We start from the raw sequence: 15,675 nt of genomic DNA on the forward strand, positions 1-15,675 counted from the left end.
ATTTCTAGAGAGAAGGAGGAAAAACAGAAGTGGAAGAGAGGGAAAACGGGGAACAGGGAAATGAATCGCAGGTTAGGGAGAAGTGTGTCACAAGAAGAGAGTTCAGGACCAAACACAGTGGTTATATTCTATCTTAGCAGCAAGGACAGAGCTGCAGAGATGCCTCATGAGCCGAGGAAGGAAAGGCTGTCCAGGTAACTTGTCAGTAGCCCTTCCTGCAGCCAGGACTGACCCCACAAAGCCAGACTCAGACGTCTTTGGCAATTTGGGGAATACAGTTAAGGTCCCTGGAAGGCCCAGAAAACAAGAGGGGAAAGACAAATGGCAATGTGTGAGGGGGAGGAGGAAGAGAAAAATTCCAGGGTGATGTGTGATGGCAGAGGGAAGAAAAGTAATAAATGAGGAACACGAGTGAGGAGATTCACCTTGGATCCCAAATTCACAGGTAAGCAGAAAGAGCAGCCAAAAGAACCTCCACTCTGCCAGCGACCCCTTGCCACGTGATCACACTTTGTTATGAAGTAGGGGACAGAAGTCCCTCTCTTGCAGAGACTCAATTCAACCACAGTTTGGGTCATTAAGCTTGGACATCCCATACACATGTACACGCACCTACTCACGTACAACATGCTCCCATTCAAAACAACAGACAAACAGGTCAGCTAAGGGACAGAAGAGCAGAGACAGGAAAGCCTGGTCTGCACAAGGGTGAGAGTCACTTGTACACGTCAAAAGTAGGGAGAAAACACAACAAGGACATTAGCTGGAGCAGCAAAACATTAGAAAGCATCTGAGGGACGCACCACCTGGAAGGTTGCTCTAAAACCACATCTCTAACTCATGCAAGTGACAGTTTTATTTCCCTGCAAGCTGAAGGGGGGGACCGCTCTACCAAGATAGAGCACTTTGTCAGAGGGCACTGTATGCCCCCATGGATTTACTTTAGCAGAAGCAGAACATGAAACAAGTGACAAGACTCTAGGCTTCCTGTTCCAACATGCGTGTTTCCAAATGGGTGCCTACCTCTCCGGTACCAACACTTGGTGAAATCCTTTCCCAAAGCCTATTCTAATTATGTCCATGTACTGCACCCATCATGGTGGTATGTGAGCCCCAAAAAACAAAAAACTAAGTGCACTTAATATACAGTACCAGAACTCACTTTCTCCTATGGAGCGTTCCATAAGTAGACAATTAGTCCCATTTTCAAGATTGGAAGACTAAGGCACAGACAGCAGGAGAGGGACTTGCCCAGGGTCACCCAGCAGGCCAGTGGCAGGAACAGGACCCAGGTCTCCTTTGTCCCAAACCAGCACTCTGCCCAGCAGCACTCTGCAGAGTTAGCCACAGAGCGATTAATGCTGCTTGTTGGAGCTGCCAGAGATGGCGCAGTTCCATGGAAGGTTTGGATGCAATTCAAGAAACTGGGATTCCTAGTTCCTGGTCACTCTTGCAAGGCACGGAAGTGGCTATCATTTTGCCCACTGCACTGTGCTCCACTGCTGCACTCATACAACACTGGCACCACAGAATTCCAGCCAGGGACGAGCCTGCCTGCTCCATCGGTGTGAACGGCAGACACATAAGCCTCTGCTCTGCCACTGGGAAGACAAAGCAGGCAGGGTGACATATATATCCTCTCCCAGCTATTAAAGGTTGCTGGGTTTTCAGTTCTTTAGCCTGTGAAATGCTATGACTGGATGTATGTGCTTAATGACTGTTTTCCTCAGAGTATTAGAGCAAATGGAGTACTTGGCAAGGTCCGTTCCAGGGCATGATAACTACTAGCCTCTCATGTTAGAAGGCTGATTATACAGTGCCAAAGGTTAAGTGTCTTGTTGTTTGTTGCGGCACAGCTGCCACGGGGTGAGGATCACCACGTCCAGCTTTCCTCTCCAAAATCAATTTCCCTTTTTTCCCATGATCTCATTACAGCTTCTACCCAACTTGTCTCCCTGGAGTGAAGGCAGAACGTACTTGGTCACGTTCTGGGGCTTGACCCTTTCAGGATTAGAACACCACCTTGGGAACTGCCCTGGCCAAAGGGAGGACTAGGCAGAGCTATGGGGTGCTTCTCCTGGACTAGCTGCAATTAACAAGTCACTGACACTAAAACAAGACATGATGTGGAGAATATACAAATAAGATGATCTAAGGCTGGTGAAGTAGCATACAGCAGGCCATAAAAATGGACCATTAAATAGGATTAATTGAAACTAGAGGGCAACACAAAGACCTTCAGAAGAAGAGTCAGGGTATTTTATAAGGCATTAGCACGTCCAAGGTCATAAAATAAAATCAACTCCTTTCGCCTCCCGTCCAGTCAGAGAGAGTATTAGAGAGACAGAGGAATTTTACAGCATGTGACAACATCCCTTTTACTAAGGGAAGAACCTGGCAGTGATGCCTGGAAGTAACAATGGCCAACTGTTCCAGGCCTTTCTGCTTTGGCTGTGGGCTCAGGGCTGCAAGCACGAAGGAGAGTGAATAACCAAGGTCTTGCCACCAGTACAGTGACTCCATTTATTTCCTACCAGCTGAAAGTGAGTAGAGAGCTGCTTACCAAGCTGTCCAACCCTCCTCCCAGGAGGTCCACAGCACCCATCTGTATGGAGGACACTTGGGGCACATTCACTGGGGGGCCCAGGTCGAGGTTCAGAAGGTCACCCAGAAGGTCTCCCTGTGATGGAATAACCTGAGGCTGCTCCAGGTTTGTAGTCGTAGCAGTTCCCACGGGGCTGTCTCCTGCATCCGTGCTGTGGGAGGAAGACAATCAAAATGGTTACTCACCTTCACTACTGGCTTTGGAGCAAAAGAGAAAAACCAAGGCAGAAACAGGTGACCTATAAGCATTTCTAAATAATAGTGTCCCATTCTGAGAGCTGACAAATCAAATCTGTTACAACCCCAGATGGAGGTGACGAAACCAGGTGTTGTGGTACACAGTCTGAGATCAGAGGACCTTCCAAAGGTCAGAGAAGTCCAACAACTCAAGAAGAGAGAAACTTTATGGGTAAAAATCAGATAGGAACCTCAGCTTCAGCATAGTTATTATTGGAAGAAGCAATCAAAAATGCCTCTCAAACACAAGCTAAAACATAATTAAGATTTCCCTACTCAGAGTGATTCTATGGGAGATTAATGAGATCCCATGCGTATGGGGCTTATGAAGCAATACACAATCTTGGGGGAAAACACATACGGTTTCCTAAGGAGTAAGCTTATTAACCACCTCTTCCTCCCACACCCACACCCAAACCCACACCATGGCTGTCCTACAAACAAGCACATGAACAACAGAATATTTGATTATCTGGCAGCCTCCTGGGCCCGTGGATGCTGGATATCAAAGAGTTTACTGTATGTTGTGTATCTGCTGCTTGCAGCTCAGGGCAACAAAGAAAGGCTACAGAAAAAGTAGAACAGCATGGACGAGCCAGTAACCAACCAGTGAAGAAAAGAGTCTGAAAGTTTCTTTGTATTTGTGTTTCTTTGTATTCTTGTATTTTAGACTTTTAATAGTGCTAGTGCCAGTTTTCTTTCCCACTTCACCCCCAGCAATGGAGCTTTCACCCATTCACTGTGCTGAATCCTGTCATTTGTTGAAGCGTTTTTAGGCAGCAAGCAGAATGTCAGATTCCCCGAAGTTCCCCACCAAGAGTTAACTGGGGGATTTTATTAGGTTTAAAAAACAAAACAATCATTATAATCCAATCAAAGACAGTGAGCTCCTTCCTCCCGCCATGTACATTCTCCACATGCACACCCTCCCACTGCCCTAGAGTACCAAGCAAATTTCTTTAGCGGTATTTCGCCCTACCTGCCCTACAATCCAATGAGAAATTTACTAGAGAGATTAAGCAGATCAATTCAGCTCACGTTAACATACAATCACATCCCGTACTCAGAACATCTCCCCATACCGTATTTTTTCCTTAAAAACTTTTTCCCATAACTTGGGCTTTTCCTACACGGCTCAAAAGAGCAAAGGAGGACATGTTTATTAAGAACACAGAGGCACGCCATAATGCTGCTGTTCTTTCATTGCCCTGCATCTCCAACAAGAGGGTTATGTTTTCCAGACTGCTCCCTGAATGAATATATTTGGGCGTCCCCTGGATGTTGGTGTAGCTCCAAAGCCCCATATCCTAGTCTAAACAGTGACCTTCTCTAGGCTCCTCTGCTTTTGCTGCTCCAAGAGCAGAACAGCAGCAAGCACTTGCTGGAGCACAGGTGACCATCTACACTTGCAGACAGAAACCCTCTCTATCTAAGTTTCCCACCTGCAGCGATTTAGAGAGGCGGTGGGAGCAACAGTGTGGACAAATCCCTGGAAGCTAAAGATTCTCCATCTTGAGTTGCACACAGCTCCCTCTTCTAAGCTGCTCCTCTGGCCCTAGGGATTTTGGCCAAGAGACCCCAGGTAACGCCCTTGTTACTCATGCAGAGTGGTGGAACATGATGTGAAACAGCTGGCTGGCTGTGCAGTGCTCACAACATGGGTGGGTGCTACCCATCAGCTGAGCACTAGAACGCAGATAAAAGGCAGTGCAGCGCTTTTGTTTGTGTGACAATACACTCCCTAATACATGCAATACCTTCTCAGGCTGCTGACCACAACTATTAGTAATTTATCCTAGGACTGTGCCCACATGTCTCATAGGATGTAGCCAGATATTTCTGTCCATTTACCAACCAAGCCAATCAGAGCATGAGAACCCTGATCATCCTTATCATAACGTGACACTCAGCACAGAGCTCATAGCTCATTCTCTTCCTCCTCAATTTCATGACACAGGTCAAGGGGGAAAAAAATAAACCCCTCATTAATTTAAGAAGTGCTAAGGGACTCTGATCCCAAAAGGATGGATGCAGAAAGGATGTATGAATGGATGGTGCTAGACAACAGCAGAGGAACAATTGCTTATATGGATTTATCAGTAAGATGACCAAAATGTACATCGCTGCAGATGTTACTAGCCAGGTTTTTTGCTACACACTGCCTTGAAAGGCCATCTTAGATCCTCCACCTCCTGCAGCAAACAAACCTGCAACTGGAATTAATACAGTTAGCAAGTAGCAGCACTCACCTGACAGTGCAACCATGGTAACCAAGGGAACAGCAATACAGCAAAAATCCCTGCCAATTGGTAACACTCCCTACTGCTTTCCAGGGCATCAGCCAGTGCCTCAGACTAGGATCCCAGGATGGGCGCTAACCTCACAGAAATGCTGTGATGTCAGGGAACGGACTGACCCATTTGGATTGGCACAGGGTAGCTCAGGCTTTCCGCCATAGTTCAGACCTCAATCTCCCCCCATTTTAGTCAAGGCCAAATTTTAGTGATTGTGCCCCATCATTTTCTCCATGCTCCCGGTTTCCAAAGAGTTCAAGAAACAGCGAAAGTTCTTGGCTGTTGCTGACCCAGCAGCGCACTCCCCACAACAGGAGAAGTCAACAGTGTAAATGGCAGTGCCAGCTATAGCAAGACCTGTTTCCCTCCAGGCCTCTCTCACACCACTCCAGAAATTCACACTTGCCACTAACTGTGCACGCAACTGCTGCATTTGGCTGCTGTGTTTCTCCTCCTGCCAGCCCTGCACCACTTGTTCAAAGCTTTTATTTCTCCAACCCCTATAATCAGATCCTCCTCCCTGCACGCTCTCAAAAAGCAGCATGAAATTCTCTCCCCCCATCCCATAGCTAACCAACTCATCTCTGTGATGAGTTATCTCCTTTAGTCCAATGGCTCAGAGGTTACAACTACAGGAAGATCCTGTCAAGAGACGGGACTCAGAGGGCTCAGTAAATGATTTGCAGACATCTCTGCCATTGGAAAGATGTGCTGCTGGTAGCGTGCCCTTGCGGCTCCGAAGTGTGCTTCTGAGAAGGGAAGAAAACAGCAGCGCTCCAACAACTTCCCTGGTTGCTTCCAGCTTACCTTCCATGGTGAATTGGCAAATGCTTGCGGTGGATCCCATGGCTGCCCTCCACAAAAGCATTGGGCGGTTTGTGGTACACAGAAGCCAGGGACCCAATGTGGCAGATCAGCTCATCCAACAGAGTTGGCTCGATCAGGTCAGTCTCCTCAGAAATCAGAGGCTTTTCTGATAACACCACTTCTTTGGCAGTCACGGGATCCGTGGAGAGAAGGCGCCAGTAGATATAGCCACGATCCCGCAGGTCGGGGTTGTCTGAATCCTAAGATAAAGCACTGCATTACTCAAGTGGTTGAAGAGGCTTGACCAGTACATACAACTACCTCCTTCTACTGCAATTACCCTAACCTCTGTCATTTAAACTCCCTGCTGGAAAAGCAGCTGTGGCCAGGAGAATGATTCTACAGAGGCTGCTATTCTATGGCAAGCTCAATAATAAAAATCCCATGGTCTGACCCTCTTGTGCTAACCTAGGTGGTCAGAGAAAAAACCCAAGAACGTACATCTAGTAAAATCTAAAAGGGATTGAGTACTCAAGGTTATTAACCACAAACGTTGATGTCACGCTTTAAAACTAACCGCCTCTACAAGGATTAATTTCTTTTCAAATGTGATCTTCAAAACGTCTTGGAAAACACACAGTATAGTCAGAAGGACAGGGGAAGGGGATTAAATGCACTTCTTCAGCCATTACTAATAGAATATGCATGCTACTATGTAGCATGAAAGACAATAACCTGGAAATGTCTTAGTCAAGGCTACTGGTGGGAGAAGACACACATGCTGCAGGATGGGGCTGATTTGCCTTTTTTATGTTAGGAAGGTCTTATTTATTCCTCTCTTTAGTAAATAAAATATATATATGAGAAGACAAACTGAATTGATTGTTAGGGTTTTCTTCAGCTTTCCAGGCCTCTAGCTTTCAACCTCTTTGTTTTATTGGAGAAAATTCTTCCCTAGCACGAAATCTCCATTCCTTTTTCTTTCTATTTTAAATAAAAGCTATGCTAAAAGCAAGCAAACAAAGAAAAAAAACCCAACGCAAACAAACACTGTCCACTGAGTACCAAGGCTGGAGTTTAGCAGGATGGCATGGATGTACGATGAAGAATTTTCATTGTAGACCTTTGGCAATATGTTTAACTCCCTGTGTGTCTTTACACACCCACTGAACAAACCTCCTCCTTCTCCATCTCTGTGATCCCAGACATCTAACATGCAATAATCCCCACTGATATCAGTCAGAACTTTCTCCACAACACACAAAAGTCCACATATAATGAGAATGAGCTGGGTAAGTGCACTTGCAGTGATCTAGAAGTGATCCCAGGTCTTCAGAGGTTAATGATCTCACTTGGCACCTGGCCTGGTGAGCTGCTCCAACTAAAGGTGAGCTTTTCTTTTTTAAACCCTCTTGACCCCAGCAAGAAATACCAGCTCATCCTATCTATAGGCACCTGCTTAAGGCCACGTAGGGCTTTGAGGCCATGTGCACACCCGCAAGTTCTTTCAGAGAATCAGGCCCTTTTTCAAAAGAACACGCGGAGCTTCCGCACACAAAACACACCTTTTCGATATGAAATTGAAAGAACGTAGCTCTCTTCCCAGAAACCCAGGTTTTACTGTATTCAGACTCAAGTCAGAATGCTGCTTCCAAAGGAGCTTTCCTATTCCAGCAGAACTGGGGGACTTGATCTGGAACAGGGCAAACTCAGACTTTCCTCTCCACTTCCTTCTCCTACCCTGCCCACGAAAGACACGCAGAGACCAACAATACCATCTAACCAGGGATTGCTACATAGGAATCAGCACTTTGCACAACAACATATTACAGGGCCTGTTCATATGAAAAGACAATAAACCAGACCAAATCAAGGTTTGTGAAATCCTAGGGTGCCCTTTAAGTGTTCTGTGATTCAGCAGATATGGGTTTAATACCTAGTATATATCTTTTGCAGGCCCTCTGTAACAATGCTGTGTGCCCTAGTTCTTCCCTTGAAGGAAAGTTTCCAGCCTGCCTAGTCACACATTCTTCTTCACTACCATCCAAGCTCTGCAGTTGACTTCTTCCCCCACCTTCCAAAGGCAGAGCAGAGATTCCCTACACATTCAGGAGAGCCAACATTTATGACCTTTTAAAAGTAAGGGTGACTAGAAGACATTGCTTCAGACAGTTCTGAAATAGAAACATGGAAGCAAACAATTGTAAGGCCACAAGCCTACCCCCAAAAAGCAGCTGAGAAGAAATTAAGAGTGCGTAATGACATCCTTGAATATTGCCTGTTGGTGCCTGCCCTGGTACAACACCAAAAGGTCTGTAAGCTCAGGCTCACAGGATACCTTGGCTTACCTGTGTGGCCAGGCTCAGGACCTGCTGAACCAGCTCCTGTGTTTCTGAGGGCTTCTTTAAGAACAACTTCACTATAGCAGTTAGCAGGGTGAGCTGCACCTAAAAATCAAGCAGGAACACAGCAGCTAGATTAAATGAGCTGCACCAGCACCAATGCCTCACAAACACATTAACTCCAGCATGGGGGTTAGTACATAACTCCTGAAGTCCTTTGTTGCATATCAGAATTGTGTATGTGCATTACACTGTTTTAATGCCACAGTCAGCAACTAGCAGCAGCTAATAGTTAAACAAACCATTTGGATGTTACCTTCCCATGAAGCTTAGTAGCTTCTTGTGAAATTGGTTTTAACAACTTGTCTTTTACAAGTCCATGGCCGAAATCGTGTTTTCATTTCATCAGCCATGTGAAACATGCTGTCACGGCAGCAAATGATGCCAGTGTAGGTTATGCAGTACCTCGTATCAGCACAGTCTCCTAGTACCTCAAAAGCTGGGGAAGTTATTTCAAGACCTATCCAGCTGCTGTGGATGAAGTTTCTCCTTTGCCCAGCACAAAATCCACCTATCTGACGCACCAATTAATGCTCTAGGAAGAAGCAAAATGAATCCCCTTACACCACCCTCCAGTCAGCTGCAGTTTTATTGCAGCCTCAGATTTAGGATCTCCCAGGCTGGTCAAACACAACATATTTGGCTAGTTAAAAATATTTCTGCCAAAATGGTTGGACAGAAAATTGGGATTTTGTCCAAACAAAGTAAGATTCAAAGTGTCTGCTTTCCACGTAAAGGTTTGATTTTTCTTTTTTTTTTTTTGGGTCACAAACTCAACATCAACAATAAAATTGGTTGACTTGGAGATGGTGCTGTAGTGTCTTATGTGAGCTGTAGTTTCTTTGCCTCAGGGTCCCATTCTTTCCTCTGGGCTGGGCTCAGTGGCCAAACTACATCTCCCATGGTGCATCACACTCCACCCTCAAGGAGAACAGAAGTGCCTTCTGGGAGATGCAGTCCAACAGAAGAGACTAGCCTAAGAATGAGACAGAATACCCAAATTACACTTCCCATGAAGCAAAGCATCAGCATTCTCAGATTAAATTTTTTGGGGTTTTGAATTTTAGCCCGAAAAATCAGTTCTGAGAGAAAAAATGTTTTCTACCCAGCTCTGCCAACCTTTCGGTCTGCCACTTGAATGCACCGCATGAGAAGACAAGGAATAGGGTGGTGAGCACAGATTTACCTGGGTACTTTCATCATGGAAGCCCTCCAAAAAGCTCTCCAACAGCTCATCCGCATTGTCGATTCTCTCCGCATATTCACCCACTATCCAGATCATGGCAGCCCTGGCATCTGGCTCATCCAAGGAGTCAAGGTTTTCGCATAATGTGGCAATGATGCTCTCATACCTGATTCATCAGAGCACAGTCTTATCATCAAGGTCATAGCAAAGCATTGTGTAACTCCAGTCTAACTCACACCAGGCTGTCAGTAGCAAAACACAGTGACCCAAGCTAAAGGACTTACGTTTTTATGAGCAGTGAGAGACGTAACAAGGACAATTAATTACTTGAAGAAAGTATTCCCACACTCCCCTGACAAAGGGGAGAGAGCATCAAAGTACCTAGATTTCAAGGTTCCTCAAGAGCTTTTTATTTTCCCCCCCTTTGCGGCAACACTGCAAGAGAAAAACTCTAGGCAGCGCTGCCCTCATTGCTATCTTTAAAAAAAACCAGGATCTTTGATTCATCATTTAAGATCAGCTGAAATGTCCCTCCCCCACCCCAAGTCTGTATCAGATCCTGCACTTGCACTAGCAGCTCTTCCTGGCTGGAAATTTGAACCTGTATATCATACACCCCACATCCCCAATGGGTTGGCTGTGGAGTGGCCACTGGCATGAGGTCCTAGGTTTGATGTTCTGTAACTGCCTTCCCACACTCTCCTGATTAACCTCATGGCATGAAGGGCATCTATCCTGGCATGAACAACTGGCTCAGCTACCAAAGCCTGAGGAAGTTAAATCATTAGTACCTACTGACCCCAGAGACTCCACTGAAAGACAACGATGTATTATTCCCTAGCTCGGGGTGGCTAAACAGAGACAAAGAGCCAAAACAGCTGTGGGGAGAGTGTAGATAGCCATGTATTATATACAGTAAGGTCATGACATTCGTAAATTCAGTTACTGAATTGAATTACTGGCACTCCGAGCAGGGAGCACCGGCTGCCGCTTCCCCAGGGCTTTGGGGTCCCTGTATTCGGGAAAAATCAACATTCGTGAGGGTTCTGAACACTGAATCCTCATGAATGTTGCGACCGTACTGTGTATATGTGCATGTACACACACACACACGCAGCGAGATATATAAAAATAAATACATGGTTCAATGCCCTCCCCCACAGCCAGGCTCCCTGCTCTAACCCATTCCCCCTCCCCACCTCCAGAGCCAGGCACCGCTTCCCCCAGTCCTCCCGTCTCCCTGCTCTAGCCCAATCTCCCTCTGCTCCCCCAGCCTCCCTGCTCAAACCCAGTGCCCCTCCCCAGAGCCCAGAACCCTCAGCCACCTTCCCCCACAGCTCTAACTCAATGCTGGTGACTCACAGGAGCCACCACAAGGCACTTTTCCCACCCAGCACTGGGGTGCACGCACAGAGCATCGGACAGCACTCCCAGCACATGGCTCCAAGCAGGAACCACATTCAATTGCTCAAAGAGCCACAGGCTGGGCACCCCCCGCCCTAACTGAATGGACAGGAGTCCCTCAAACAATAAAACTAGCAGGCAATACCGGCCCAGCCTTTACTAATGCTAAGTGGCAGGAAAGTCCATAGGCATTTCATGCAGTACTTGGGTCTGGAATTGATTAAAGTGAAACATGTTGGGGAATTTGTGAGCTTCCTACACTGCCAGTTTCCCCTTGCATATGTCATTGCCCCCAGATAATCTTGAACCTGAGACCTCTGGAGCTTAGTGCAGGCACGTCTCCAGTCTGAGCTAAAAGCCAGCTGGCTCTCTGCCTAGGCTGTGGAGGACACTCACTCTATGTCTGTGATGTGGTCTAGGTACCACGACATGGGAGAGTGAACTACACGTAGGTGTGTGGGTTACACATTCACCAATAAGGAAATCAGATAACAATCTGTTGACAATCCATCACCACAGTCCTTTGTACCAGGCTCTGAATGGATGCCACTATTCAGCAGGACAACAATCACCTGCACTAAAATCAGAGAACCTATTCAAACAGTGCCAGCGGCTAATTACACTGCACCAAGCAAAACGTAGGTTGCTTGCCTTTATGACATTAGGTCTGCAATATTTGCACATACTTGTTGGGATACTTGCGGAAAATGTCCCGGATGACAACAATGGCTTCTTGGACAACGTAGTTGACCTTGGTCTGGATGAGGTCCAGCAGCGTACTCACACAGCGTTCTGCGGATTGCTGAGGAGAGGAGAGGAGAGAAGTGGGAAAGTCACACTATGGCTGAAGCTTCAGACAAGCCAAAGAACAAACAGTTATTCACCTGTGTAACTGTTGTTCTTCAAAAAGTATTGCTCATATCTATTCAAAGTAGGTGCCAGAAATTAACTGCCTCATACAATCTGCAATTGCCACAAAAGAGCTGCGAGAACTTGCAGAAGGGCTTGTTCTTGTTGATGTGGAAGGCAAGTGCCCGCCTCACAACTAGGGAAAGCAAACTCTGCTCTTCCAGGGAGCCACGAGGTTTAGGGTAGAAAATGGGAGGAAAACGTGCTGACTCATATGGAAGCTGCAAACCAGTTTTGGGAGGAAAGCTGGATGAGGGAGAAATTAACCTTGTCTTTATGGAAAACAGTATATGGGGGGCTCAGACACGAGGGCACAGAATTCAGACACCCTTCTAGCAGAAGTGATGGCCACCAAAAAAGTCCACTTCTAGGAAAGGCAAAAGAGGGAACAGGGAGCCAAGGGCTCAAAGGGGAGGCCTACGAGCACTCTGAGGACCAGATTAAGGTCCAAACCAGAACCAGGCAGTAGGCCAGCGGGTGCAAGTAATGCATACCCTTGAGACATCGCCCAACCAGGGGGCTTGCAGAAACAGAACATACACTTTCCCCAGGATGAAAGGCCAAGACGGCCACCGGTTGGACCTTGAGAAAGGATGAGGCCAGACCCTGTTGCTTTAGAAAAACAAGATATTCAAGCACCTGAGGGATGGAGATTGAGCCTGTGCTGAAGACACGAGCAAGAGAAGTGTTACCACTTAACCGGGTATGTCCATCTTGTGGATGGCTTTCGGCTGCTGAGAACGTGACAGGCTTATTTGGAGCATGACTGTTCTACAGGGTTTAACCACAAAGCCGCCGCACCATAAGGTGAAGGGAGCGAAGGTCCGGGTGACAAAGATGATTGTGGTCCCACGTGATGAGGTCTGGAAGCAGGTAGAAGGAAGCACAGAAAGCTCCATCAGCGTGGAATACCTACGCAGAGATGCCCAAGCCAGGGCTATCAGTAAAATTCGCCTGGTCCCTGCAAAGACTGAGAAGCGCTTTGCTAACAAGAGGGAATGGGGCCCCAAGGATGACTTGGGCTGTCCCTGGTGTGGCCTGGACAAGGCGAGAGATGGTTTCACTGGAAATAGCAGGGCCTCCATCACGAGTAGTTGGAACGGCCCCTTGGTGGGAGGGGCCATAAGGGAGCTGCGATCTGAAGGGCTTCTGTTGCGTAGTGACTGTATGCATACCCAAGGACTTCACTGTATTGCAGGAATCCTTTAGGCTATGGAGTCACGAGATAGTTTGCGCCACAAACAGCCCTATCCCATTGAATGAGAGGTCCTGAATAATTTGTTGGACCCCAAGTGGGAGGCCAGAAGGTTGGAGCCAAGTGACATGGCAATGCCAAAGGTAAGAACCCTGGCACTGGCATCCCCCCACATCCAGGAAAGCTTGGAGAGATGTGCATGAAAGCCACTTTACCCTCATGGATGAGGGCTGCTAATTCCTCCTGAGTCTTGGGGCAACGAGTCCTTAAACTTAAGGAGGGAGGCCCACAAATTATAGTGGCCATGACTCAGGACGGCCAGTTCGTTAGCTATCCTGAGAAGCAAACCCACCCTCCCTCCCCAGGATTACACCTTTCCACCAAAGAAATATAAGCATTGAGGGCCAGGGTTTGGTGGCCCTGTCCCTCTATTTCATTAACAGCCTTCACCACCAGGGTGGGAGGCATGTAAACGTATATTCATACCCCTTGACAGGGATGAAGCATTTGTGCTCTAACCCTCTAGCCATTGGCGGGATGGATGTCAGGGTTTGCCAAATTATTGTTAGTGGGGAAGGCGACATGCGAAGGGCCTTCTGGTGGTCAGAATATCAGCCATAGGGTAGTCTGACTCAGTGACCTCTTCAATGGGTAGGTTAAGACTAGTGGCCACTCTATAGGTCGGTTCTAGAGTGACCAAAAGACCACGGGATGAGGGGACCCGCCACCACGTGAATAACTAGAGGAGGCCTAAAGAACTGCCACCTAAGCATTGTCCCTAGGCTATTTGGGAGGGGGGATACGAGAAGCCATCTCAGGCTAGGGAAGTGAGATGGGCTTAGTGTCCAATGGGAGGAGCTGTGGAGGACTGAAGCTGGTAAGAGGACATGGTGCCCTGCACCTGGTGATATGCCCCAGGCATCCAGAACTGCCACTGGGGCAGCCACTGAGGGGCTCCTGTGGTCCTATGAAGGCAAGGATCCCCCTTGAACAGTTGGAAAAGACACAAGCCTCCCCAAGATAGGCTGAAGAAGGTGGCCAGGGACGTGCCATATCAGCAGGTGTCGTTGGAGCCGAATGACTGGGATAAGAAAGTCATCAGGACTGGAAACAAGGGAAGTGACAATGCAACAAACTGAGTCGAGACCAGAACCAACACAAGTCCTTGAACACCACAGAGAAGAAAGAGACTGGTGTGGAGACAGACTGGCAAGGAGATTGAGGCCAGCACAGACAGCGAGATCGGCATGCTGAGTAGGAACGTTGCCAAGTACAGGACCTGTGCTGAGAATGAGACTTGTGAGAGGTCCAGGACTGGTGAAGAGATTGGACAAGCGTGGAGCTTAGGACCAACGAGCAGAGTGGGATGAGCATGAAGATTGGGATAGATGAGCTATGAATGGTGCCAAGAAGTACCTGCATTTCCGAAGAACGAGGCTAAGACTTGACATCAGCATGATTGGTGTGCCAGGTGAAGGAACTTGAACTGGAATGGTGCCAGGATGCCTGGTGCCCCATGATGACACAGTGCTGACTCTCAGTACAATGGGCAGAGTATATGTGGAGCTGGAAGAGCCAGCCAAAGAAGCCCCCAAACGTGAGAGGCTCAGGACAGAGAGCTATGTCACGAGTAAGACCATTGGCGTGAGCATCAAGGCCAGAATTCTGAGCAGTGCCAGGACTCCAAGTGGACAGATGGCATTTGTCAGCCTGGTGACCTTCCCCCAAACAATGAGGGCACGAGTCATAGGGGTTGCTCTTTGGCAGAGACATCAAGCAGGAGCTAGGAAGCTTGAAGCCCTGGGACTCCGGTGTGCCCCAATCCCCATAAAATACACAGTGAGAGAAGAGAAGGGAAAGGAAAAACCCCATTCTCTACTAGCTGGCTTCTAACATTATCTACAAAACCTACAACTGAAAGAACTACTTGCAACTATTTACACCACAAAGGTGGGGGCTCTCAGTTACAACAGCCAACGCTGGTAGCACGAAGGAATGGAGAGGTGGTTGGGTCGGCATGGTCATATACAGACTGCTGCATTGGTGTCACTCCAGGAGGCTCCATAGCCAATCCAATGGGTAGCAGCTCCGGTAACATTTTTGGGCAGCTGTCCACACAGCATGCGCACACCTACTTTGATTAGATATGAGCGAGCACTCAAAGAGCCGCCACCACACAGAGAGAGAGAGAGAGGTACACTTACATCCAGAGGATCAGAATGTAATAGGGAAATGTACCAAAGGTAGGGGCAAGAAAATGGAGATGTATTTTAGCTAGTCTCACAAGATAAATGAAGTCTGGCAACCAATTCAGAACATGTATATGGACGCCAGGAGCATGCTCCAGATGGTGATCTGTGTCTACGTATTAACAAGGGAATTCAGAGCATTGCTGAAGAGAAATACGGGTTGAACCTCTCTAGTCCAGCACTCTTGGGACGTGAATGGTGCTGAACAAGAGAATTTGCTGGACCCTGGGAGGTCAATATTGTCTAGCAGCATTACCAATACTTCCACTAGGCTCTTAAGACATTTAGGTGTAAATTACAGCTAAATAACAGCACAGAGCCCTGAGAGACACCACTGGTGGCTGTAAAACTTTATGGCTCCACAGGAAACTTGGCCACACATGACAAA

At 47.4% G+C, this 15,675-nt stretch overlaps 1 protein-coding gene across 3 annotated transcripts in view; it reads right to left on the bottom strand.

Moving 5' to 3' along the window:
• Nucleotides 1-15,675, bottom strand: part of AP2B1 (adaptor related protein complex 2 subunit beta 1) — a 104,621-nt gene that overhangs the window by 48,137 nt on the left and 40,809 nt on the right. For all 3 annotated transcript variants that reach the window (XM_075013920.1, XM_075013918.1, XM_075013919.1), the window contains exons 10-14: nt 11,621-11,736; nt 9,531-9,696; nt 8,291-8,389; nt 5,943-6,202; nt 2,564-2,756 (exon numbers count right to left, since the gene is read on the bottom strand). In XM_075013920.1, coding sequence (XP_074870021.1) covers nt 2,564-2,756; nt 5,943-6,202; nt 8,291-8,389; nt 9,531-9,696; nt 11,621-11,736 — 834 coding nt within the window. The remainder of the gene's footprint in view (nt 1-2,563; nt 2,757-5,942; nt 6,203-8,290; nt 8,390-9,530; nt 9,697-11,620; nt 11,737-15,675) is intronic.

The sequence above is a fragment of the Carettochelys insculpta genome, chromosome 19, assembly GCF_033958435.1.
Source record: "Carettochelys insculpta isolate YL-2023 chromosome 19, ASM3395843v1, whole genome shotgun sequence".
NCBI lineage: Eukaryota > Metazoa > Chordata > Testudines > Carettochelyidae > Carettochelys > Carettochelys insculpta.